General features: G+C 38.3%; 1 protein-coding gene across 6 annotated transcripts in view; it reads right to left on the bottom strand.

Annotated features, from left to right (window-relative positions):
- Window positions 1-24,589, bottom strand: part of furina (furin (paired basic amino acid cleaving enzyme) a) — a 67,820-nt gene that overhangs the window by 23,885 nt on the left and 19,346 nt on the right. For all 6 annotated transcript variants that reach the window (XM_027162521.2, XM_027162515.2, XM_027162502.2 and 3 more), the window contains 4 exons: window positions 10,430-10,528; window positions 6,064-6,159; window positions 3,049-3,177; window positions 2,898-2,974 (listed from right to left, as the gene is read on the bottom strand). In XM_027162521.2, the coding sequence (XP_027018322.1) occupies window positions 2,898-2,974; window positions 3,049-3,177; window positions 6,064-6,159; window positions 10,430-10,528 (401 nt within the window). The remainder of the gene's footprint in view (window positions 1-2,897; window positions 2,975-3,048; window positions 3,178-6,063; window positions 6,160-10,429; window positions 10,529-24,589) is intronic.

Here is a 24,589-nt window from a genome sequence, read left to right as displayed (position 1 = left end):
TTTTACAGGAAGGAGATCCACAATTCATTGTGATATAGCTTTATATAGTCTTATGAGATGACCCATAATTATTCAGAGCATATTTTACTGAATCAGCATGCTGAAACCTAATTAGAAAGAATTGTTTTTTTTTGTAGGTAGCAACTCAGCATCTGGAAGCGTGTCCTGCTGTTTACAGGAAGGGGCTTCTTCAGGTTAACCTAATAGGTAAGTAAAACTAAATGCTTGTAAACTGAACCTCCAATTTGCCAAATATCAGTTTCTCTCTCTTGCTCCCTTCCCCCTCTCCCTCAATAAGTTTGGAAAAACAGAAGTCAGTATCAGGGCAATTGAGTGCTGCGATACAGCTCTGATAATTCATACTGTACATAAAATCTTTAAAAACAGTAATATGCAGCCCTGCTTTTCATTACTGATGCAGAAATATATTATATTAATCATTTTAACCCAAATTCTTCTTTGACAAGCAAAAACAAAGGTAAAAAACATCCATCAAAAGCCCATTTGGCAGCAGTAACCTCTACGAGAGGCAGCAATACAAATGAATGCATAGACAGACTCTGGCAGACTGCCTTCTGTACTGTGATCTAAAGGTGCCAAGCAGCAACACACACGCAGGCGCACACACACAATGACTAAAAGGGTTTTTTGTTCTGATTGTACTCTCCCATGACATTGGAGATGAAATGAAGGAAATGATTCATCACAGACATTTAAACATATATGCAATTAAACAACAGTGCTTTTAGTGCATACAGAAAAGCACTATGACACAGCAAGTATCCCTTTTATTTTGGCGGTGTAAGGTGGCTGGTCGTGCTTGCCCATTCATCTCAATCTCTCAGTATGATAGACAAGTTACAGATGTTCTTAAAACCACTAACAGCTCAGATGATCTATTTTTTTCTGAAGTGCTACACTGGCTATCTGCTCCACCTCAAAGGATATCAAAATTTAAGAGAGCACAATGTGCTAGTATTTTGCAGGACGATGTTGTTAGCTTTGCAGCATATGCATGCATATACACACACACACACACACACACACACGTACACACACACAAACATATATATAAATAAAGTCTGGAGAAAAGTAACAGAACTAGCAAGTAAATATTACCTTAATTAAACATGTGGGTTTGGCCAAACTCCTAGGCAGGGTGAATAGGGGCATTCGGCGAATCTACACTTGCTGCTGATTCAGGACCAGTCTTGTAGTTTCACATACAGTATATGAAGTTTATAGTATGAAGAGGAAAATAGTCCTGGATCAAGTCAAAATGCCAGATGTGTCCATGGACTAGATTATATGATGGATGAAAGAGGGCTTTATAAAAGCAAACAGAGATGGGCTTTATAAACGAAGCAGAGATTTAAAAGTCACATCGGGAGCTTCGTCACTAAGGCCAGAGGGAGCTATGCAAGCTAGCTAACCACACACAAGCCTTATTATTCAAAGAATTCAACTGGGTCTCCTGAGGTGTAGATGAGGTTCACTTAGTTCTATGCATATAAATTTGTTTGTCATTATAAAATGTTCAGTTGTTTATTAATACTTTTATTAGATCATTTCATTTACGTAGTGTACGATAAGGTATTCAGTACCCTTGTGTGCAGCAGATCAATATAATGATCTAAGCTGGCTGTAATACCAGAGATAAGATGTGAACTTTAGACTGCATTTGTGCAACCACACATTGATATGGGATCACTAGACAAATAAAGTTAAACTATTCCCTATATGAGAGGTGTTTTCTTGCCAGGCTCACCATGGCATGCCAAAGCCTTCACACGGTGAGCAGAGACAGCTCCACTCCAAATTCAGCCTGGGAGATCAAGCTGCTTGCAGCACTGAGTTTTTCAAGCTGTCATTATTAATTATTGTTTGCTGCTAGATAAAGCCCTAGGATCCCAAAGCACGGTCAGTCTGTAGAAGACCCCTTCAAATTTGAACCATTTCAGTATGCAATGGATTTGGCAATGAAAGTAATGACAAAGACTGTCTGTAAAGGGTTTGTTGTGTTGTTGATCTTAGCCTTAATTTAATCATGGGCTCTAAGTGGAGCGACAAATGGGAGAAAAAGCTTTTCTGGTTTATAACGCAATGCAATCTGCTCCTGTTACTAAAGTTTATTTTCCCCCAAATTTACATTAACTGCAGTTGATTTATCTGACTATAGGCAAGCCACGGAATGCGTGTCCCATGTGGGAAGATTGTTTTGGTTGCTAGGCTGGACTCTCACTAGTTTTGCTCCCCATCAACCCCCGGCATAATTAAATTTTAAATCCACAAAAATGGAGTAGAAAACAATACGAAGAGACAGAATAAAACTACATTTCACTGCTTTCCTAATCCATAAAGGGCAGACCAAATTGTGTTTAAAGTTTAAAACTGCTCCCATAACCCATACGCACAAATTCACTGGGATGAAATAAGGTGAACATAAAAACACTTCGGCTTGGAGCCCATAAAGAGCCTGCTCAATGCACAGTGCTTATTGTGGCGCTATAACTACATTTATGACTGTACACATTTCATTTACAATAGCTCTTGTGAATGTTACAGTTGGATAATGGAATAGCACACATGACATGAAGAGAATGCAAAGCACTTCATATGCAAGCCTCCCTTGAGCTTAGCATTTACGCACCCACTTCCTGTCCAGCTCTGCACAGATACCGATTTACACTGTCTCTCAGAAGCTTCCGGGGCTAACAACCAACAAACATCCCCAAAATCCTGGCATCAAGCCAATAGGTGATCTATAAAATAGACCTCTACAGAGCTGTTTATACATAGTGAATGATCTGGTGCTGAGGGTTTTGGCTCAAGGAGCAGTGCACTCTTAACTGTAAAACCCTTTTGTGAACAAAAAGCTAAACCTGCTGCAGACTTACCGGTTATCATTGAGCTGGGTATATCGAGGCTGAGGATCTGGATCTCCATCATTCACATCATAGCTGGCATCAGGATCCTAAAAATTTTTAAGAATGAGTTTGGATCTTAAATAAAAATTGTGCAGTGTGTGGCTTTTCTTTTCATACTTACATAATTACTCTCAAGGTCTGGATGGTTCTTCTCGATTCCGTCATCCAATATGGACACCACCACACCCCGTCCTGTAATACCCTGCTTCCAGACTTCTTTCACATTGAGGTCGTGATGGTTGCCATTGTACTGAAAGAGGAAGAGGGATACATATTACATGCTCCAAGCAGGAAATGAAGGGAGGAGAACAATGCCACAGAATATATTTAGCCACTTAGAATGGGGCACTTATTGCACTTGCTATTGAGATCCAAATCTCCCCTCGAGCACAATATGCTCTTACAGTGCTAATGATAATCCATGTGCTAAGATTCACCAATTTCCTTTTGTTAACAAAAGCACTTTGAGCACACAAAGATTTCAATTTAAGATAAAGGCCTGAAAACTGAGTCTGCCTTTAATCCACACTGACTTTCAAGGGTCCTGGCATAAGAAATTAATCAAGATTTCAGGCAGTTAGGAGAGATGCTATATCCCTCAGATCCTCATGGGCCATCAACCTTGAATTTACCTTTACTAGAACGCAAACCTCCTTCAATCTACCTACACACCTGCCACAGTATTGAGAGGATGGGCATAAGTGCAGATCTTCCCTCCAAACCCTTAAACCAGACCCAAGGCTCACATAGTGCAGCAGACAAAAAGAGGCATTTCACTACACTGCCTAATAAATTCTGTCTTCTAACTCCACTGTGTCACTTCACCCTTCCTAATGTCAAAAGAAGTAATAGGGGTATAAAAGACATAATGGTCGGCAACTATGTGAAGATCCGTTGACGACCGGCTCTACAGTCACGGATTCCAAGTAAAAGTGTGACACTTCAGTGAACTGAGAGGAAGTACAGGAATCCCACCACAAAAGTGATTTCCATAATGTATTACTGCTACTGACCTTTAGTAAATTGCTGTTAAAAATTTGTCATCTAGTCACAAGAGCCTTTTCGCATTTATAACTGCAAAAAACATTAACACCAAAAAATGTTTTCTGGCTTTGAAGTGCAGCTCACAATACGGTTCAGAGTGTCAGGCGTCTGTTTTCAATTCCATCTCACTTTACTAAATGAAGCAAACATCATTTGTTTCACTGGATCATTAGTCGGAACGTTCCGTTTCGATATACTGTATGCTCTTCCTCCGATTGGAGAATGACGATTCAGTCTCCTGACAGTTAATGATTTATATTATACTATAGAAATGGAAATTGGCGGATAAACTTCGCATCTCTCACCATTAAAGATTCAAATGAATAAGAAATGCTACACATTTTTAGTAATGTTGCTATGACTTTCAGTCACTTTACTCAAAGAGAAAGCACTTCCAAAGAGCCAAAAACTGACTATCCAAAAAATAAATAAATAAAAAATGAACATAAAAAATATCCACAACACCAACATTCATTCATTTACAAACCTGTATGGTTCATTTCTGGTGGCACGGCTATATTATCTTTTGTGCCAGAGTATTAAGTTAATCTCTGCAAACTGTTTTAATACCTAATGGTAGTTCAACCTTAATGGTTCATACAAGTAAATAGCCTTTTGTGCTTTGCTCATAGGTAGGTACATGGCACGAATGATATAGGTTTTTACCACATAGTTGAAGGGATGCTACATCAAGACACATTTCAAACATAAGTCACTTTGTAGAGCTAGTCCATGCTGAATATTTCCAAATTCACTGTGCACCTAAATCTCAAACAGTCTCTAGGTGGGAAGTACAGCATTAATGTAGGAAATGTCTATGATAATGTTTATGAAACATTCTCCAAGTTAATCAGTGCATCATTTTTTCTTTCCAAAATATTGGTATAAAATGATTTCACTTAAAATCTCTTATTGCAAGCATACTGTCTCAAAGCTAGATGTCTCTCGGCTATGATGGGAATAAAAGTTTGCATCCAATTACAAGTTGTAGCTTGGTAGTTGAAGCTTTAGGCTAATGATCAGAAGGGTACGAGGTCAAATCCCGGCACATTACAGAGGTTTTGGGAGGAAGGCCCATAACGCTTCATAAATTTCAGCTTCCCTAGGTAAAAGATAAATAAATGTGATTTCTGATGGGCATGACAAATGTATAAATTATTACTCAAAACCCAGTTTTGAATCATGCATCAGAGGAAAACAGAAAGAGGATCAGAAATCATAGCCCGTTATGAAACCTCTAAAGAATAGCAACACTGTGATAAAATATCAGATAGCTGTAGGATATCAAATAATTTTAAACTTAATAATAAATAAAATAATTGCTGGTATGGTATAACCACCAGCTAGAGGTTTAAAGCTACCATTAAATTGACATCTCAACAACTATATATATATATATTTCGTACACTGTTCAAAAAAAAAAACCTGAATGTGAAATGTTTTTTGAACTTCGCATTACATCCACCTTAACTGTTATAAAACCCTCTACTCTTCTGGAAAGACCTTACACTAGAGACTGGCTGTGGAGATTTGCACACAAGATCATTAGTGAGTTCAGTCAATGAAGTCTGGTGAGTAACCCTGGTGCACATCAGCATTCCTGTTCATCCCAAAGGTCTTTGGTGAGGTCGAGGTCAGGGCTCTGTGAAAGACACTTGTGTTTTTCCACTCTAACTTTATCAAGCCATGTCTTCAAGGAGTTTCCTTTGTGCACAGGGTCATGGTCATGCTGGAACATGTCTGGTTCCTTTCCAGTGGAATAATTTGTAATGCTACAGACAACAAAGTCATGGGTGTGATGGTCAGGTGTCCACAAGTCGTAAAATAAAACTATATGGTTGCAAAACCATTCACAAAATTTGGTCATTTTTTTTTAAGAGACTGAGCACTCAGCACTGAATAAACTGAGTTTGACAGTATATAAGCCACACATTGAAATCCCATCATACAGGGCATGAGCTCCTAGTCAGATCTGACAAGGATACGCCTTCTTCATGGGCCTTCTGATGGACATGGGTAACACAAATCAAACATTGCATCCTTTTAAATTATTGACCACATCCGTCTAAGCCTGTGTAAGTGTTTGACTCACCAGGTACCACTGCTGTGCAAACTTGGGGTCAACTGGCTCGGAGTAAACGTCCCTCTTCTTCCTCTGTTTCACCACTTGCTGCTCTGCCCATTTTACCTTAAGAAACACACACACACAAAATATAGCATGAGCATGATAAAAATTTTTTTACCAGTATTTAGGTAATCTTATTTACATCATGGATCTTTACAAACAGTATTAAATTTGGAAACCATTACAAACAGTATTAAATTTGGAAACCATTACAAACAGTATTAAATTTGGCACTTAAAACATGCAAGACAGAATCGCACAGCATTAATGTATTACAAAACACTATAGTTGTGGGTTTAGGTTTTAGCTCAGCAAGCACAAATATGTGCTTAAATTTTCCTCAATTCAATTATGTGGAAGTGATGTACACATTTTAATTAATTGAAATGCGTATGTTCACGTTGTTATGGTAAGAAAAAATTTGTAACTGGTTTAGAAACCTGTAAAGTAGTATAGCAAATAGGCAAGTAAACTAAAAAGATATCATGGGCAGAAACTCCTGACTGAGGCAGATCACCCAGCCTCCTCTGTTCAGCAATAAAGTGACAGCTCAGCTAAAGTGATCAGAGCAAACATTGCCAGGGAAAGTCACACCTGAAAAAGCTGCAAAGACAACCTGAAAGCAGCACAGCTTAATGTGGGTGGTTACTTAGGGGAATTACCAAGATACCCAGCTCACGAACGCATCTCTCAACCCACAGACAAGTACAAAAACGCTTTATCCTAAATCTTTAATCTGAAACTAACAACCACAAAGAAAAGGCAGTGAGGGGGAAAAAAAGTCAGACATAAAATCTTGACATAAGTGTAATCACGTAAAATCACAACAAGCATCAATGTGGTATACATTACCCTGGGAGTTAAACTGTTGGGTTTTTATTACATTTGAAATAAATTATTTTAACACTTTCTTTTTTAAACAAAGTAATTAAAAAATTCTAAGCAGCTATAGCTTATTGTATATAAACCTATTTTCCTTATATATTTTCTTTTTACTATGGTCCTAGAAATATCAGGATAAAGTTATATTACAAACAGAATAGTTGAAACACTACAAATGTTGTGCATTAGGCCACCATAAGTTAAAGATATTAAACCAGTTGTAGTTGTATATAGTGATAGCATAGCTTTAATATGAATAGCACAATGTTAGTGGGGTTTTTTTTGCCTCATATGACCTATTATCAAAAAACCCAATAAAGCCAAACACTCAAGCATGTCATTATATCTGACACCTGGTCAAAAGTCTATTTTATGAGTGTCTCAGGATTTTACTTCTGAAGTGCTTTGCCTTTTTTGAACTACACATGTGGATTACTGCTTTATCCAGGAGTGGGTTTAGAAATCTAATAGCTTTTAGTTATTAAAACCAACCTTATAATGCTGAGGTCATTAGATATTAAAAAGCTGTCTGAGCTTAGTATATTTCTATAAAGATTTCTTGAATAAAAGCAACTAATCAGTAGGCGAGAATTCCCATAAGTCAGTCATCTGAGGCCAACTAAAGTCTGGCTTTTTTTTTTTTTTTTTAAATACTGATGTCAAAAGCTTCATGTGAAGGAAGAATAGAATGAGGATCATGGTACAAGTCCAATTTCTCTCCAATTCTGTACAAACCTCAAGGCAAGAGATAATGTTGAGCTCCTTGACTCCAATGGGAATCCACTGCATCCAAAATCAGAGAGCACTACCTGACAGAGTTAATCATGTAAACCTGAGAGCATTCTTGGGACATGCGACTATGTCTAGGTTCACTTCACAGAGCAGCAACACAAAAGAAACCAATTCCATTCCAACCTTGAGTATACTGTTAATGAGACCCTGTGCTAAACCTAAGTGATTCAGACTCTCTTGACACTCTGGACTGTGTACACAATCCTGCATATAAACAGGATTCTGCTCCCTTTTAAGTCATTTCAATCAATGCACAAGGACAATTTAGAAAGAATTCAGGAGCACGTAAATAGCTGTTGAAAATATGCCACCACTGCAATATTTGTATGCAGATCCTTCAGACCTGCTAATAAGCAAAATGTCTGATCTGCTGAAGCATCTACTAAAGTCCAAATCACGGTCTTGTTTTTCTTAAAGTTTAAGCATAATAAACAAACTAATCTTAACATGCTAGCTGTTCATCTGCTGTTCAGACTTTAAAGTGGATAAAAACATTAGCCAAGACCTCAGGCAGTGATTTTTCCAAATAACTGGGAAGGACAGAAAGATGCAGACCAGAAGCTTCAGCCGTGGAGATAAAAATCTCCATTATAAACGAGTCTGGAAGCTTGTAATCTGGAAAAGCTTAACTGACCGGCCACTCTCCAGACGTTTCAAATACAGCAGGCGGTGGTGGGTAGCACAAATCTGAAGTAGATATTTGTCTGTCTGGAAGAAAATTATTGTAATTTCCTCAGGGCATGATATGAAACGGGAAGCCCTGATGGCAGCATAACGGGTCTGAAAGCTCCCATTAAAAGTTTTCAAAGATAAGGTTTTGACAATTTTCCTCACCTCTCCTATTTTTATAAGTCTAGTTGAGTATGACTTCAAAATCAATAGAAGGAATATGTAAAAGGGAATGTTTATATGACCACAATGTTTTCTGTCCATGTTATGTTATTGGTGATAAGGGCTGCTTAAATGCCAGGAAGGTTCCCATTTAAACTTGGCACTAAGGGAGCAGAAGAATTCAACAGGAAGTGGAGTAGGGCAGCTAGCGGAAATCTCATCAAGCTTTGATCAGAAAGTAGGCAAAAGCATCTGGCAGAACTGAAAGTCTTCCAGCAGCGCATTTCTTAAAAGATTCAAATCACCTGTCTAAAATGTGGTGGATCCACAGTCATTAAATATTAGAAGAAATGACTTGAGTTGGACAGTAAAAACCAAGTAATGGGGAGAGAAAAACCCCCTTTAAAAAGGGGAGGGAAAGACTTGGACCCACAAAATTTTATTTTTTCTATCAAATCTGAATTAATGGCTGTTGAACCTCTTGGGCGCCTCTGGTCTGTGTGGATCTGGGGCATTCACACACATTATTGAGACATATGGACATCCCACCCAGTGTGCAGTCATTATAGCAAGATCCCAGGTGGCCTCATTATTCACACACCTCATCACTTCTGGACACCAGACTAGAGTGTTTTTGCACCTCTAGGTAGCCAGGATAACTCCTGCAGGCTATCCAGAACAAGTCTGCAAGTAGACTTTAGCCCCCTCTAGAAGGTGAGTAATGGCACATGCTGATCCACTCAGTGATTTCCATTTAGAAGAATTCTAGCCTCTGGAACTTAAGGTGTGCATATCATGTTTCATGTCGCCTCTGATCTTGCCATCTGGATAGAAGCGGATGGCGAGTGACAAACACTCAGACAACTCTGAATAGCGGCAGATGTTGGATCAAGCCATTGGAGGCAACTCAACTTCAAGCTCTCATGTTTCTGAAACTGTCAAAGAAACAGGAAAGCTGTCCTTTATGTGGCCTTAATTCAACACCACACAAATATAAGGAGTTGAGGTGGGAGGATTTGAAGGAGATGTCACCACCAGAAGAGCTCCAGAGGGGACTTTAATTAAAATGTGCCACAAAAAGCACCAACTGGAAGAGTACAATCCAAGGATAACATGGGGCAAAAGAACAAAGTTCAATCATGAGCAAACAAGACATACCAGGGCTCATAACACTGTTTTCACAAAGGAAATCAATTAGAGATAAGGCTTACAAGCTCTTACAAAGGTTATGTTTACATGAAAAGATTGACAGGCCACAATGAATTCATTTTGCAGAATGCAAAATTTTCAGTTTGTATGTAGACAAACGTCACTTAAAATCCCCATACAAATACATTGAATTGATGTGCATATACCAACACACAAACAATTAGAAAGAGAATAAAAATTGTAAAAGTAAAAATGAAGTTACTATATATATCTAACAATTTTCCCTAATGAGCCAGAGGCTTGCTACACAACACATAGGCTACAATAGGCTACAATATAGTAGCTTACAGCCACCATTACCCGAGGGATTAAGGACTGCCCAGACCATTTAAAATCAGACAAAATTTAAGATCCACTAAAAGTGCATAAGTGTATGTGTGCGCGCGCGCGCACACACACACAGTTGGCCTGTAGACTGAAGTAAAATTGCTTCATACTCCCAAAACACTCTCCTGCCACTTCTAGTCTGACGTAGATGGACTGTGACATTATATTTTACTAAATTATCCAAAGACAGAAAATGTGTGTGAGAGAGTCTATATATGTTTTTATACATGCACACACCCCGCACTGCTTTCAGATATTTAAAGTGTGTGTGTGTGTAACATTTCTCACATACCTGGGGTTCTCTGTGCAGGCGAACGTGTGTTCCTCTGTGCGGAGATAAAGACCTTTTCAGCACCCGGTGTTGCTGGAAATGGTAGTATTCTCCAAATATCTGCCAAAACACACAGATGAGGAAAAAACATTTAGACTTGCACCTTAAAGATATGCTTGGTAAAGCTTGAGTGTTTTTTTTTGTAAATGTGGAGGCATTCAAAATGATTTTGGACATGGGAGCAGTATATCACATAAAAATGACCCTTTTCCATGGCTCAGGGACATAGTACATCTCTACAAAATGAGTGTGTGTGTGTGGGGGGGGGGGTGTATGATACACTAATGAAATAAAAAGGCTAGACAGATATAGTAACTATAAAAAGAAAAAAGATCAAAAGAGCATGGGAGAAAGACAGGAGCACTCTACTCTGACATGAAAAGAAAAAAAAATCTATGAGAATTAGACACACAGCGAGACAGCTACACGTAATGAAGCTGCAGAGTTAAGACTGCCTTAATGAAAACAGGCAGTGTAGATTAAGCTGCTTCAGAGATACAGGTCATCTTTGAGCAGTCCAAGTGCCCCGACCATGACCTCAGTTTTAGGTAAAAGGCACAGACACAATGATGAACACACACACAGCCTGATGTACTAATCTGAAGTCAGTCTGACTTCACATCCACACAACTGCTTAGCTTCAGTTTTCAAGCAGATTGATTCTCCCTCTGATGAATGTGAGTTCATGCACTGCTAAGCTCATGACATGTGTGAGAAGCCTTGACTCGTCTAACTGTGACAAAATAGCTGTAAGACATGATAGGGTTTACATTATTCAGCCCAAGGGAAAGAGAGGGGGGAGAAAAGAAAAACACCGCCCATCTAATGACCTCAAATGACAAACTGATTGTTTCATTAGATTCTAAACAGCTGAATAGATCATGGTCAGCTGGAAAATGAAAGACGAGAGCAAACGTAAAAACGTAAAATGGAAATAAGCAATCCTAAAAACCAGAGACAATTATGCAGCGATCTTAGAGACTTTGTGTTATGTTCAGTGATATTAAAAATGACGTTCTCAATTTTTCACATCAGTAGGATGGAATTCATATTTTGAGTAATCTCCTATTGTAGGGACCCTAAATCGCTTAACTTCCCATGACCATGTTAAACACGTGCCCTATATTTTGTGACTGGGGTGCTAATCCACAGGTGTAAATATAATCCTTCAGGTTTGGCATTGATTTTTAACAGATATGGTAATAGCTTTGTGCTGATGGTAATGTTAATCCTTTAAAATAAATAAATTAAAAATAAATAAATAAATCACTATTCAGACAAGAAGGTTTTCAGTCCCATTTCTCATATTTAATCTCAAGTAAACAGCATGGATTACAACATCCACCCAAACACCATAAGCCAAGCAAAAGCAGCATGGAAGAGAAAAGCAGACAGTGTTCCGAAAACAGATTTGCTCCAAGGCAGTGAATTAGGCAAAGAAGTCTACTGACCATGAAAGTGAAATCACTGATTATAAAACAGGAAAGAAATATGAATAAAAGTATTACTGCATAAAGAAATACGTATGGTACAACAAAAGAAGGAGAATGTTTGGTATGATACGGAAAATTCTAAAGTAGCCACTTTGCAGTCATAATTCCCTATAAAGCAATAGAGAAGGGAATGTAGAGTAGAGCAGGTGCATTTTGTTCAAGCCTATATAAGAGTCACAGCTAGAATTGGAGCTTCTGGCTCCAGGTTTAGGCAGGCACAAAGATGAAAATCAGAGCTGATGTCATAGCTTTCAATTTCTTTTCCCACCAGCTAGTTCAACCCCCTGACACACACAAGGCAACTGCACTTCTTTCCCAAAACATGCCAACAAAACACAGAGCTGATATCTAAAGCAGAGATGTGTTTTTAACCTCTAATCTGGAATCCTGAAATACAAGCCAAAGATGTATCTCAAAGGTTTCTAATGCCAAGTCTGGGAGGGCCTGCACTTGCACTGCTTTTCAAAGGAATGAAGTGAACGTCATGGAGAAAGATATTTATGGACAAGGCTGAAAGCAGACCTTAAAAATCAGGCAAGACACGGCAGTAATGCTAGCTTGACAGTGCTACACTACGACAACATCTAAAAGCAGCGGTGTGTCATGAGAAATGTGCAGGCGGCTTAATTACCTCCCAGTGTACCTTCGACTCATTGTGTAGGTTCCGAAAGGAGAGCTGAGCAGCACTAGGGTTCGAAACAAGAGCCCCACATTCCCACACAAATTAGTGCCATCATCTACAATTAGCCTCCAACTAGCCTGACATGTACCATTAGAGCTCTTAACTATCTGCATAGCAATCTTTACAAGCACACAATCTCCTGCTACATTTTAACTAAGGAAGAGGTCTAATGGAAACCAAGTGTGTTCCAGTGGTGGAAAAAAACAAAACAAAAAAAAACAAAAACAAAGGGAATGCAGAATGTTGAAAGGCAGCACAGACCGTGTTAAATTTGCAGCAGCCTCTCTGGGTAATTACTGAAATGGAAGGGCTATGCAAAAACCTCATTGAAATGCAATGCCATGCATGTTTTAAAAATAATCCAACAATTGTTTATTTTATAATTATATAAATGTCAAGATCAACTTGGAATAAAAAAGCAGACCACCTGAAAATGAGAATTAATTCTGCAGAAAAGCAGAACCCTCATGCTACTCTGCATGGGATACTACAGCAAGCTTGGCTCATGGCAATGTTCACACAGATACGATGCATAAAAATGAACTCACTTTCAGGGGAGTGACATTTCTGATCTTTTTTAAAATTTCACTGCAACAGCTTATTCAGGCATTTATTCAGGAAGATCAGTGTCAACCTAATCATGTACATCTTACACAAAATACGTGTCTGAAAAGTCTACAGTGGGAGTTTAATATACAGGTCCCTGTTTACATAAAGTCTTAAAGAAACGCACCATATCTCACTTAGCCAGACACATGAACCCGCATGTGCAAGCTACAGATAATGAGAAGTTTCCCCTCCTAAATTTAAGGCCCAAATTTATAGCCTGAAACAGAGCAGCAAAAGATGGCCATCTGGGATTTTTCACCCAGTATGAACATGTCCTCGGTCTCTCCCGACTCTTTCATCTCAGAGAGTTGTTTTGCTTCATCAATCATATGCTGTTGTCTTAAACATCAGGAGCCGACACTTCTATAGACCGTTTTCCTTTTTTAGTCATCCTTTACACTGGTAACACGTGTTATTTATGCCTTTAGTCAATCTCCCTAAAATTCAATGCCTTGGACTAGGTGTGCATGGGGACGTGGAATCCTTTGAGATTTGTTTTCATTTCTTGAGTGTGAGAGCAGCCAGAGAGAAGTTCTGAACCTCTGGAGAAAAGGATATGCAATGTTTATTAACATAGGTGCATATTGATGGTGGCAGACTGCTCCAAATATGTTCCTTCTAAAATACTGAAGCAAAAAAAGGAGCTGGTTGAATGGGATAAATTTCCTGCAGGGAAGAAATGGCTTGGTTCCTAATAGAAGCTCTGGGTGTTTTTGCACTTTGCCAACTACTTAATTCTGCATCGGAGTTAGTTTCATAAATCACAGGTTTACTTTCACACAGATGCTCTAAAATCATGGATCAGTTCAATTTCAAAGATCAGGAGTGCCAAATAATAAGAATTAGGTTCATGTGTTCTCTTCGTCTGGAACACTGAAGCAGAAGAAAAACTTTTTGCATAACATGGCATTTCATCACAAAGAAAAACTGCAAACAAGCTTGTAGAAAATAGATTATCAATGCATGCAGACATGAGATGTATGTTTCATTTTGCTCTTGGAGCCAATACTCTCACCAGAAAGGTCAAGCTAATTACAGCACTGATAATCTACATGAAAGCAGAAAGTAAAATGACAAGTGAACCATGTTCCACACCTCACATGAAATCGTACCAGGGTTCAGTGAAAAGGTACCCCAGACCACTCATTTAATAAGGTTCAGAGATCAGTCCTCTGAAGCTTTCCTGGTCCTGAAAAGAATGTTCATGCTTCACCAATTGTGCCAAACTGAGTCCAGAACTAATGCAAGCATCAGGACAAGCAAGTATTAGGAGATCTCCTCAAAATACAAGGCCTCAAAATTTCCACATTTCCAAGTCAGCAGCTCTGCAGTCTTCTAGGAGTCCATGATGAGTTTACACACAGTTCACAGCACAGGTGTGGACATAGACAAGGCTGCACCACAACGTCCTGGTGCACATGGACAATGACCAATTAGAACAATTTCTCAAACGAGCAGCTGTGCCAGAAATGTGCCAGTACCATGCTCATGCCAGGAACACTTAATGGTCGTCTAACAGCACAATTTTTCTAATTTTTCCTAAATATGAGGCTATTAGCATTTCATCTACTGCAAATGAATCCCCAGAAGATTCCACACAAATTTATGATGAGACCCAGTGGAAAAGGTGCCAGCTGCATGCTAGCTTTCCCAGGGGCTGAGTAAAGAGGGGGGAAAAATAAAACCCCTCACATTCTTCTTTGCTTTCCATCAGCAACCTTGGAGCATGCCGGCAAATCGGAAGTTACGGTGCTTACATCAGGAAAGTCCACATTGATTTAAGCATCATTTTTTGAAGATGTCAACAGTATAGAAGAAAAATAACTGTGAAAAGAATGCAATAGAACACACATTGAATTACTCAAGTCTGAACACTGCAAAACTGTAAGCTTTATCTGTGAGTTCTTCAGAATCTATTACAGGAGGATCGATCTGATGCGACGCCTAGTTCTTCACACGTCAACACTCGGAAACCGACCCTTCTTTCAGCAAGTACTTGCTGGTCAATGATTCTCTCAAGCTAAATGAAGTGGAATCTTCTTAACATAGCAAATCGTGCTCTCCACATCTTCATTTTAATGGGTCGTTTGCACTGGGTCACAAAGACAGCGGTAGATTAATTGAAGCTGGTGGTGTGAGAAAGCATGAAAAGGCCAATAAAAGGCCACAGAAAGGCCCCAAACAATTGATAGGCATGGTTACTATAGAAACTCCAAAAAGGCAGTAATGAATTTGACAGTTATAGCTGCAGCGATGAGGAGCATATGAGCAGCACGGCAGTGAGGGTGCAAGAATGTAAACCCTCTTATACATTCACATCTGCTACTGCGTATCTGACTGTGCTGTGTAAAAATAAAAAGAAAGCAGACTGGTATCTCCAAGTTTCCCTAAAATTCAACATCGCCAAATAGACTTTTATTTATTTTGTTTTTAAAAGGAACAAGCCACATTTTGATGCAAAGTTTTAGGTCATCTGTCATGATGCATGGTAGACTAGCGATCACGACTATAACAACATGACTGATATTAAAAAATAAGTTCATTTCCATCCTTAATAATCACATGTAAACGTCAAGAAGGAATTCAGTTAACGTGACAAGCTGTGGTGACTGCTTCAGAAGTGAGCAAGGTCAAAATAATAAATAAAAATCTCTCTAACTCCATTAACCGGATACAAAGAAAAGAAAAAGAACTACATGGCCATCCCTCACTCCCTATCTAACCAAAGACAATAATCAAAACTGGCATAAATAATTAAATAAAAAAAACCCAAGCCACCAGCGACGGAGACATAAAACAAAACAGTAAGCAAAAATCTAAAGCATGGTGAACTGAGGTGTAACACCTGTGTTCTACAGGGCAAGTAGAGAGGCTATTAAAAGAGAATGCTTTAAAAGATCATTTAATGCTGGCTAAAACGAACATTTTACACCATCTGTTACTATGACCCAACCTAAACAGGACTCCTCAATCTCTTGCCACAGTGGAGGGCAGATCATTTCCAGGATGCTACAAAATAAATAACTCCTGCTGAAGCTCCTCGGGCAGGAGAAAATCATCATCCATAAAGTGAACAGCCATTTCAGAGTTAGTCAAGGAATCCTGGTATAATTGTTCCATCAGTAAAACATAAGAAAAGAGGAATATTCTGTAGGTTTTGGGTAATGGGGCACAATCCATCAGACAGCAGAATCATTTATCAGTGTGTGGACACTGAAGGAGACTTACAGAAAACTTATTTTTAACTGAAGATGGTAGGGTAAAAATGTCTGACAAGTGTTGCCCTTTAACATTCTGCACTCACTTTCCCGTTTTGTGCAGTCTTTCCTCAATCTTTGCATTCTTTGAGAGTTTGTGAAGCATTCCGGCTACTTTTGCTGAGACGCTCCATTTACTGGCAGGAAGTTAACAAGCTGCACAAGGTTAATAAGGAACAATTCTGACCTCCAGTTCTAAAGAGGGGGAAAAGCTTCTCACAGGGCAGCTTCAGCATAAAGGCACCAGCCTGGTGCAGCAGCAATAGCCAGCTCTAATTACTTTTATGTTGTGTAACATGGATATTATGAAGTCCATGTATTGAGAGTGCAATTTTTCCACTTTTATTACAAATCGGTTGAATAAAAACAGAACATAAAACATGATGCCGACACCACCATGTATATAATTAATAGTGTATGATGTCAATCTCACAATATGATCACTCATAACCTACATTACAATTCCTCCCCACTATGACCAGTATTTTCTAAGAAGAAATGGAACAAAGTCATAAGATGCATTATATGCTATTTTGATCACTTGCACAAAAGCAGTGTTTTATTGCCAGCATCTTTCACAAAAGAGGTCAGATTCTGGCCTTTGATATAAGTATAGGCCTGTGACCCTTAGGCAGGAAACAGGGCTTATTCTACACATCTGACAAAAACTCACTTCAGATCTCAAAATACACTCCCAGTAAGTAAGTCAATGCTTTATGAAACTGTCTGTACTGAATGCATTACTGCTGTATTTTAACAAATAATGTTTGATGAAAAAGTTTATGCATGAAAAAGCTGCCTGCCAGGTGCTGGGTTTAAGATGAGTGTTTATTAAAGTGCCACCAGTTATGATGATTCAATGAGCTTTTAACCTTTATATATTCTGTGCTCCATCACCTCATGTACAGAGCGAAATCTCTGCCATTAGGTTTTCTCAAGGGCATGAACACAGCAAGCTTAATAGCCTTGTGATCAGCTCCCAATTCACAGAGCATGTGAGCTGTGAAAAAGACAGAAAAACACAACTCTACTACTAGCAAATAATTAACAGACTGCCTTTCTGTGTTCAAGAGTGATTGTGTCAGTGGCCTGTGATGCAGACTGTGTTTAAAAACAGGCATGTGACAACAAAAATGGATGCTGGATTGGGTCTTCAAAACACTATGTATTATGCAAGTATTAGGCTCAATAGCCTTCAGCTTGGATGCAAAATGACAGCTAGAAAGGCACTTCACCAGGACCTAAGCTTATTAGATTGAAGAGAAGCAAAACAAATATTCATAGTAAGTTATTTGAAATGAGAAGAGTCAGAGATGGCTTGAAGGGGTAAGAGCAATATAAAAAAAAGGTGTTGAAGGAGTGGAGTAAGTAAGCAGTCCTGCTTTAGAAAATCATCAAAACCAGAAAAGGTGCAGTTTGTTTTTTCCATTTTGGTTTGTTTCAGGGGAAAAGTGACTAACAGTGTGAGTAATTCATCATAAGGCCCAACCTCCTTCTGTAAAGTAATATTTTAAAAAATAGTAATAATAAAATCCAACCCCAGTGCTTAGAAGAGCTTAAGGCTGAAGGATGGTTAAGTTGAAGGAGAAATGATTCACATAAAAATATTATTCTGACCTTCCCTCCTGAGAATTTTCCCGTTTAAATAAAAGTATTCTCAATGGTTAAGCTAAAAGTACTCTCGATTTCAGCCATGCAAACTTATGGCAAGGTGACATCAAAAGGCTGCTCCATTACAGAGCAAGAAAGATGGTGCTTGCACACACTTTGGTGTTATTTTTTCACTCTATGAATTTACATGGGCTGTAAGGCCGAGTGAAGATAGACACAATCCAATATCACGGTTGAAGCAAAGCCAAAAGTCAAAAGAAGCCTGAGGGGGGGAAAAAATAAATAAATAAATCTGCTCCACACTTTAAACAGTTCTTTTATATAGTCAACTCCTTAAAGGGTTAGGCAAGGTAAAAATATATTCGCAGCTTATGTATTACAATAAAAGGTAATTGAAGTTATGGATAAAAGAGCATCATATTAAAATCATAAATTAAACAGAGGAAACACATGAAACCAGATCAAATGACCCTAAACAATTGGTCAAGCAGCTGCATTATTTCGGTAAAAATTAGACTTCATTTGAACTTATTTCATCCATGATTGGGAGTTTATGTTAGCATACATATAAATATTTAACCATGCATCAACACCATGAGACATCGCTTCCTCTCATGTGTGCCTCTTGTCCCCATTTTCAAGATTTGCTCAGATTACTGCATGAATAGGTTTCATTGTTCATCAGTAACCTGGTACAGTCATGCTCACTGATTATTTATGACATTATATGCCACAATGGGGCCATTTCAACTCCCTGGTGTAGTAACTGCTAGGAATAGGACATATGGTGATGCATATTGTAGGATGATAGAAAAATATCTATTGATACATAATTTCCAATATTATCTACATTGATGAGGTAAAAGCAGATATGCTTAACTAAGTTTCTAGCACCGAAGAGAGTAACAGTGCAAACTCCCTACAATACTACGACACAGAATAGGCACCAGCCTGACTAAAAGATGTAGCTACCTAAAAGGGAAATACTTTTGTTGTTCACATGTAGTTTGGGAAGGTATTCTGCAGACCAATCATGAATGCATGCCGTTTAGAGAAAACCTTCTCCATCATGGTAGACATACATCATGTCCATAATCACCCAGTCAGAGAAACACATGCAGCATTTAAAAAAAAGGAATGAAACCAAGTTAGGATTTGTAAAGATGTTTATATATTCCCTAAGCCTTTTAGTGAATTATAGACAATAGCTGCACTATAAAATCGTTACAAAAGAATGGTGTGAGAAGCCTTAAATCTTTGGTTAAAATTCTAGCAAGAGCGTTTCCCAAGGACCTGTAACATGTGACTAATGCTGGCAAAGCACATAAACAAGGGTGGCAAATAAAAATAAAATGGAGGCAACTTGGTTTGAATGTAGTTCTCCGATGATGGCTGCATGTTTGAAGAATTGTGAATAGTTTGACACATTTGCCAAAATCTGTGACAACAACCAAAAATAGTCTATTGAGCAAACCTATGAGATCTGCTAAGTTACAGCGAGCAAGTGGAAAGTTTCAAAACTGACAGTGCAAAAAGTCTTCCTTAACTTAAATATATATACAACTTTTAGAATTGAATTTCTCACTTTCTGAAGGGAAGAACAGGGGGGAAAGTCTGCTGAAAGTGACTGCAGAAAACTGTCAGTGCTTCTCTGGAGTCTGTAGTGGAGTTGTGTTCAACATGCTCAAGTGAATCGATAGCACGACATACCTTTTTCTTTCTTTCCAGAATGGCTTGTCAAATGAATGGCTTGGCAAATAAATGAAAACAGCAAAAATGGGGAAATCACAAAAATAAACAAAAAATTAATAATCATTTCAAAATCATTATTATTATAATAAGCAGAAATAGTATATTGGCATTGGTCCAGGTTACTGTCCTGGCTGACTAATCACATCTAAAATCATGCCCTGCATGGCAATTCTCATTCACAAACAATTTTAACTGCATGCTGTACTAATGCACTAACGCAGTGCAGTGCATTCAACCACTTTTTAAAACCCTATTTACTGATGTCTTTCCCACAGGCCCCATGGAAAAGTAGATGTCGCTTAGTCACTGAAACACAGCCAGCTGAGCACTCAATGAAAGAGTTCATAATTTGCTCATGGATGGCAGGAGCTTCAAATGATTTGTGCAGTCCAAAATTGAGGTGAACTGGGCCCAACTCAGCATTTTATACAAACCATAGGGAATGCCAGATTGCACTACTAATATTAATCACTATAAAGGACAAAAGTCACAAATCAGCACAACAGAAAGTGACACCTCCATGCAACCACTTTAGATTCCTGTGCAAACCTTCGAGTAAAGTTTACAAACTTTACCAACAGTTGAAATAATGTCTAATTTTTATCCCCCCACACAAAGCAAAAAGGCACATTCCGACTATTTTCGGTAATGAAAGAAGCCCAATAAATAAAAAAGGAAGGGATCAAGCCTGTTACCTTCATCATTAGTCATTTGAAAGCTCTTTCTGATTATGACAAACAAAACTACCATACAGTAGATATCCATGAAAATTCCATAAGACATTTTTCATTTAATTCTGCATGTCTACCCATAGTTTAACCATTGTTACTACTCTCACTAAAATAAATAGAAAGGCTGAAGGAGAGAGCACTTTGTATTTCATTACTTTGCATTTGTTCCAAAAGCACCACCCTGAAATTTTCCCTGGCAAATCAGGGTCATGTCAGTCATACAGATAAACAGGCACAGCGGTTAATGCACCTTTCTCCATTGTTAATGCAGTACTATTACTAACAGTAATACTGGAACAACCTGAATGCTAAAAATGTACAAAGACCGATGACACTACTCTAGTTTTCCATTGTAGGTGATCTGAGGATGAAAGTGATTTAAACTGCAGCATGGATTCAAAGCTAGTAGAGAAAATACTACAGTACAAAGACTATAATAAAGCATAAGAGAGTTTAATAGGCTGTTATGGTGATGCACACAAATGATCAGAAATAGACACAGTATATGGATAATGGGTGCTTCACAGTTTTTTTTTTTGCTTGCTGAGCAATGACTCAAAATTCATATGAAAGAGTGTGAAAGCATGAGAAACCAAGAGATATACGCCCACCCCAGATGTTGTACAAGTGCGTAGGAGCTTGAACGGATTGTTCCTGTGTTACACATGAAGCACAAGATAGTAGGATCGAGTTTTGCTATTCAGTCTCTAGAGGAAGATTGCAAGCTTTCTAATCTGTCTAAGAAAACAATACTGGCTCACAAGAGCACAACTTTGCTGGGAATGTAGTTCACTTCAGGAGCACAGGGAACAGAAATTTATAAAAAGAAAAGAAAAAAAAACCTTCTCATTCTGTAGCTTGATCTTCAACTCAAGCCATAAGGGAATGTTAACTGTTAAGTTGTTGGCATTTACAGGTTTGTGATTAATATTTGCTAAACACCATTCCTTATTAAACAAAGGGGAAGGAGGAAGGGAGTTAAGCACCATACAGTACATGCTGTGCATCAGATAAAGCCATATCAGGAAGTGCCGAGAAGTCTCAGACGCTTCCAATAAGGATAATTTCAACACTCATCAGTACAGGAAACTCATGCTGGCTGAACATAATACATGCTTTGTTTTGCTATGTTGCTCAACATTTGGAAGAGAACTGTGTGAATCAGAGAGCCAGTAAGAAAAAAAAATCATTAAAAACATCTTATGAATTGAAAATTTTGCTATATTTTCAATTAAAACAGTATCAAACAATCTCAACTAGCTTTTGAAATTTTATATTTTATTATTAGATGTGTAGTGAAGACTTAGATCAGTATTTTTTTTCATTCTGACAGCAGTTAAAACTAAATTTGGTATAAACGTTACAAATCACCCGTAGCATCCTATGGATTTTTTAGGGTGTAAAAATATTTTATAGATTTGTAAACAACATGTAAACATATCTTGTCCCAGTATATGCATATCTTTGTGAGAAAAAGTACACTGCCACAAATATGAGCAATAAAAACAGCAGAAACAATTAGACAGCAGAGAACATAAAATAGAAAAAAAAAACCAACCACAAGCAAACTCATTAATTCAAACCTGTTTTGAGTTAATTAGACAAGTGAATAAACAAAAACAAGGCTGTGAAGAATTCAGAGGAGAATAAGAAGCCATTACCACAGAAGCAGTACAGTACACATGCAATCATGCCAGTAAACAGGGGAAGCACAAATAACCACATTTTGCAAAGATACCACAATGTCAGTTTTGACATTTCTCAATAGAAACGTCTGGCAACATGTGCAGAAAACGGTGAGAGGAAACCGCTTCTCTTTTCAATGAACATTTAGCCAAAGCGTTCAGTTAAGTGGAAGTTCCTCCGAATGCAAACTGAATTGACAGTTATAAAATCATTGAAAATAAATGACATTAACGGACAAAGTTAGATAAGCAAAAAAAAAAAAAAAAAAAAAAAATCCATCACACTTCCACACCTGTGGTGTAATGAACTGTAAGCTTATTGCTGTTTCACAAACTATTGCAGCTGGGTTTCTGGCTTCTGCTTTTTACCAAGTGGGTCATTTATATAAGATCAGACTGCACACAGTTAAAATGGCTTCTGCTTAAGACTGTGTGATAAATATTTAAATTGTTCCCACAAGTTTATTCAGATTCTATCAACAAGCCTGCCAACTTTTACAAGAGCACCGCAATTGAACACCAGTGTAGGCTAGTATGATTGCTCACTGTTAGTAGAAAGAAAAAGACTGTTCTGACATGTTTGCATGTGACTATCTGCACGTAGGTCTGGAATGACTTGCACAGAGGTTTTAAACTCTCCAATATGAACTCGTCACTCACACTGTAACTTCCATACAAAAAGTGAAAAATGTCAGCTATGTGGATAAGCTAGTATTTCTAAAAGAACTAGCTAAAACATTATTAATCACCTCAAAATCTACCATTCAAGCTAGTTTTCACAATCGCCACTACCAGATATCACTTCCACATTATACATCGTTTAATACTATTTTATCCTCTCTTATTTCCCTTAAAACATGAAATGATCATTTTCTGTCTTTATTCATTCACCTACAAACTGGTAGGATATAGTTAACAGCAATGTTTTTGTATGAAAACTATGAGCATCTGTCTATAAATATGCTCCAAGCACTCCCACTAAACTCTGAGCTACCTTTGCACACAGTAGCCTTGTAATCAAAAGCCCCCCAATTTACAACTGGCATCATTTTGTTGAGTGCTCTAGATGACTTGCCAGAGCTGTGCTGTGCCAGCGGAGTGCTCACCAAACCACCCACCCACCCGGTGTCTGGAACACTGCACTTCCCTTGGAGTTTGCTGAAGCATCCCATCACAAAGCATAGGGTGACTAAACATCTGACAGGAAATTTGTGTATTGTGTTAGAAAGACACGACGATTCAGGGTCAGCACGAGTTCACAAAACTATAAAAAAGGTTTCCTGTAGGAAACCTTAAAAAATTGAGATGATGGATAGCTTATCTCTCTCCAGCCCACAGTTTTAGTGAGAGTTTAGTGAGAGCAAGTCTGTCAAGGGCAGTTTCAGCAGAACAGCAGAGGCCAAGCTTGCCAGCATTATATTATGGAAGCAGTAGGCTATGTTTTTGTGGTACAAAAACCCCACTGGTTGTTGAATTCACATTGTCATTGCATAGCTCAGCTATTTCCAAGACTCTGTAATTGCTAGCCATGTGGTTTTGCGTCGTGTACACGCAGATCTGGATGTCCGTCAAAGCCAGAATGGCAAGCACCAGGATAGACAATCTGAGCATAGATGTCTGGCCCGGGTCCCGGACCAACAAGGAGATGGGTATTCCAATTTTAACTCCACACCACTTCCTCACTTCGACTGTGGTCAGACTCACTGCTGCCAAGTCACCCTTGAGCTGAATGTTCTTCACAGCCATTACCGAAAGACAGCTCCTCACCCTCTCCATTGCCTGCCTCCATTAGTGTCAAAAGAGTTTAGGTGTCAACTTTTGTAACTGACAATATAACAGTGTTAGAAAAAGCAAATTAGCTGAATGCTTGAAGATAGAATAATTCATGAGAACTCCTCAAGAAAGGATTCCTTACATAGCATGACATGTCCAGACTAGACAGCTAAGATATACACTTTGCAAAACACCTCCTTCGCTTTAAGGCTCAAATCATATATGATGAGTGCTTCAAATTCATTCACGTCACCAGGGAATAGTTTAAAATTATTGTTTTTAAAAAATGTTCAGTCTGTCATAGCAAACGTGAAAACACAAGATGACGTTTCACTTTCTAATATTCTTTCTAAGTCAACAATCTTAACTTAAGAAATGTTGTTAAATGAACTAAAGACATGACAGCAAGTATTCAAACTAAAAAAAAAAAAAAACGCTAACCTGTACATCTGCATATTTGGCACCATTTCTAGACAGCTCAAACCGAAACATTCCTGTGAAAGACACTGGGAAGGCACATGAGACATT

This window comes from Tachysurus fulvidraco, chromosome 2 (assembly GCF_022655615.1).
Source record: "Tachysurus fulvidraco isolate hzauxx_2018 chromosome 2, HZAU_PFXX_2.0, whole genome shotgun sequence".
In the NCBI taxonomy this organism is placed as follows: domain Eukaryota; kingdom Metazoa; phylum Chordata; class Actinopteri; order Siluriformes; family Bagridae; genus Tachysurus; species Tachysurus fulvidraco.
This window is presented reverse-complemented; position numbering and strand designations above follow the sequence as displayed.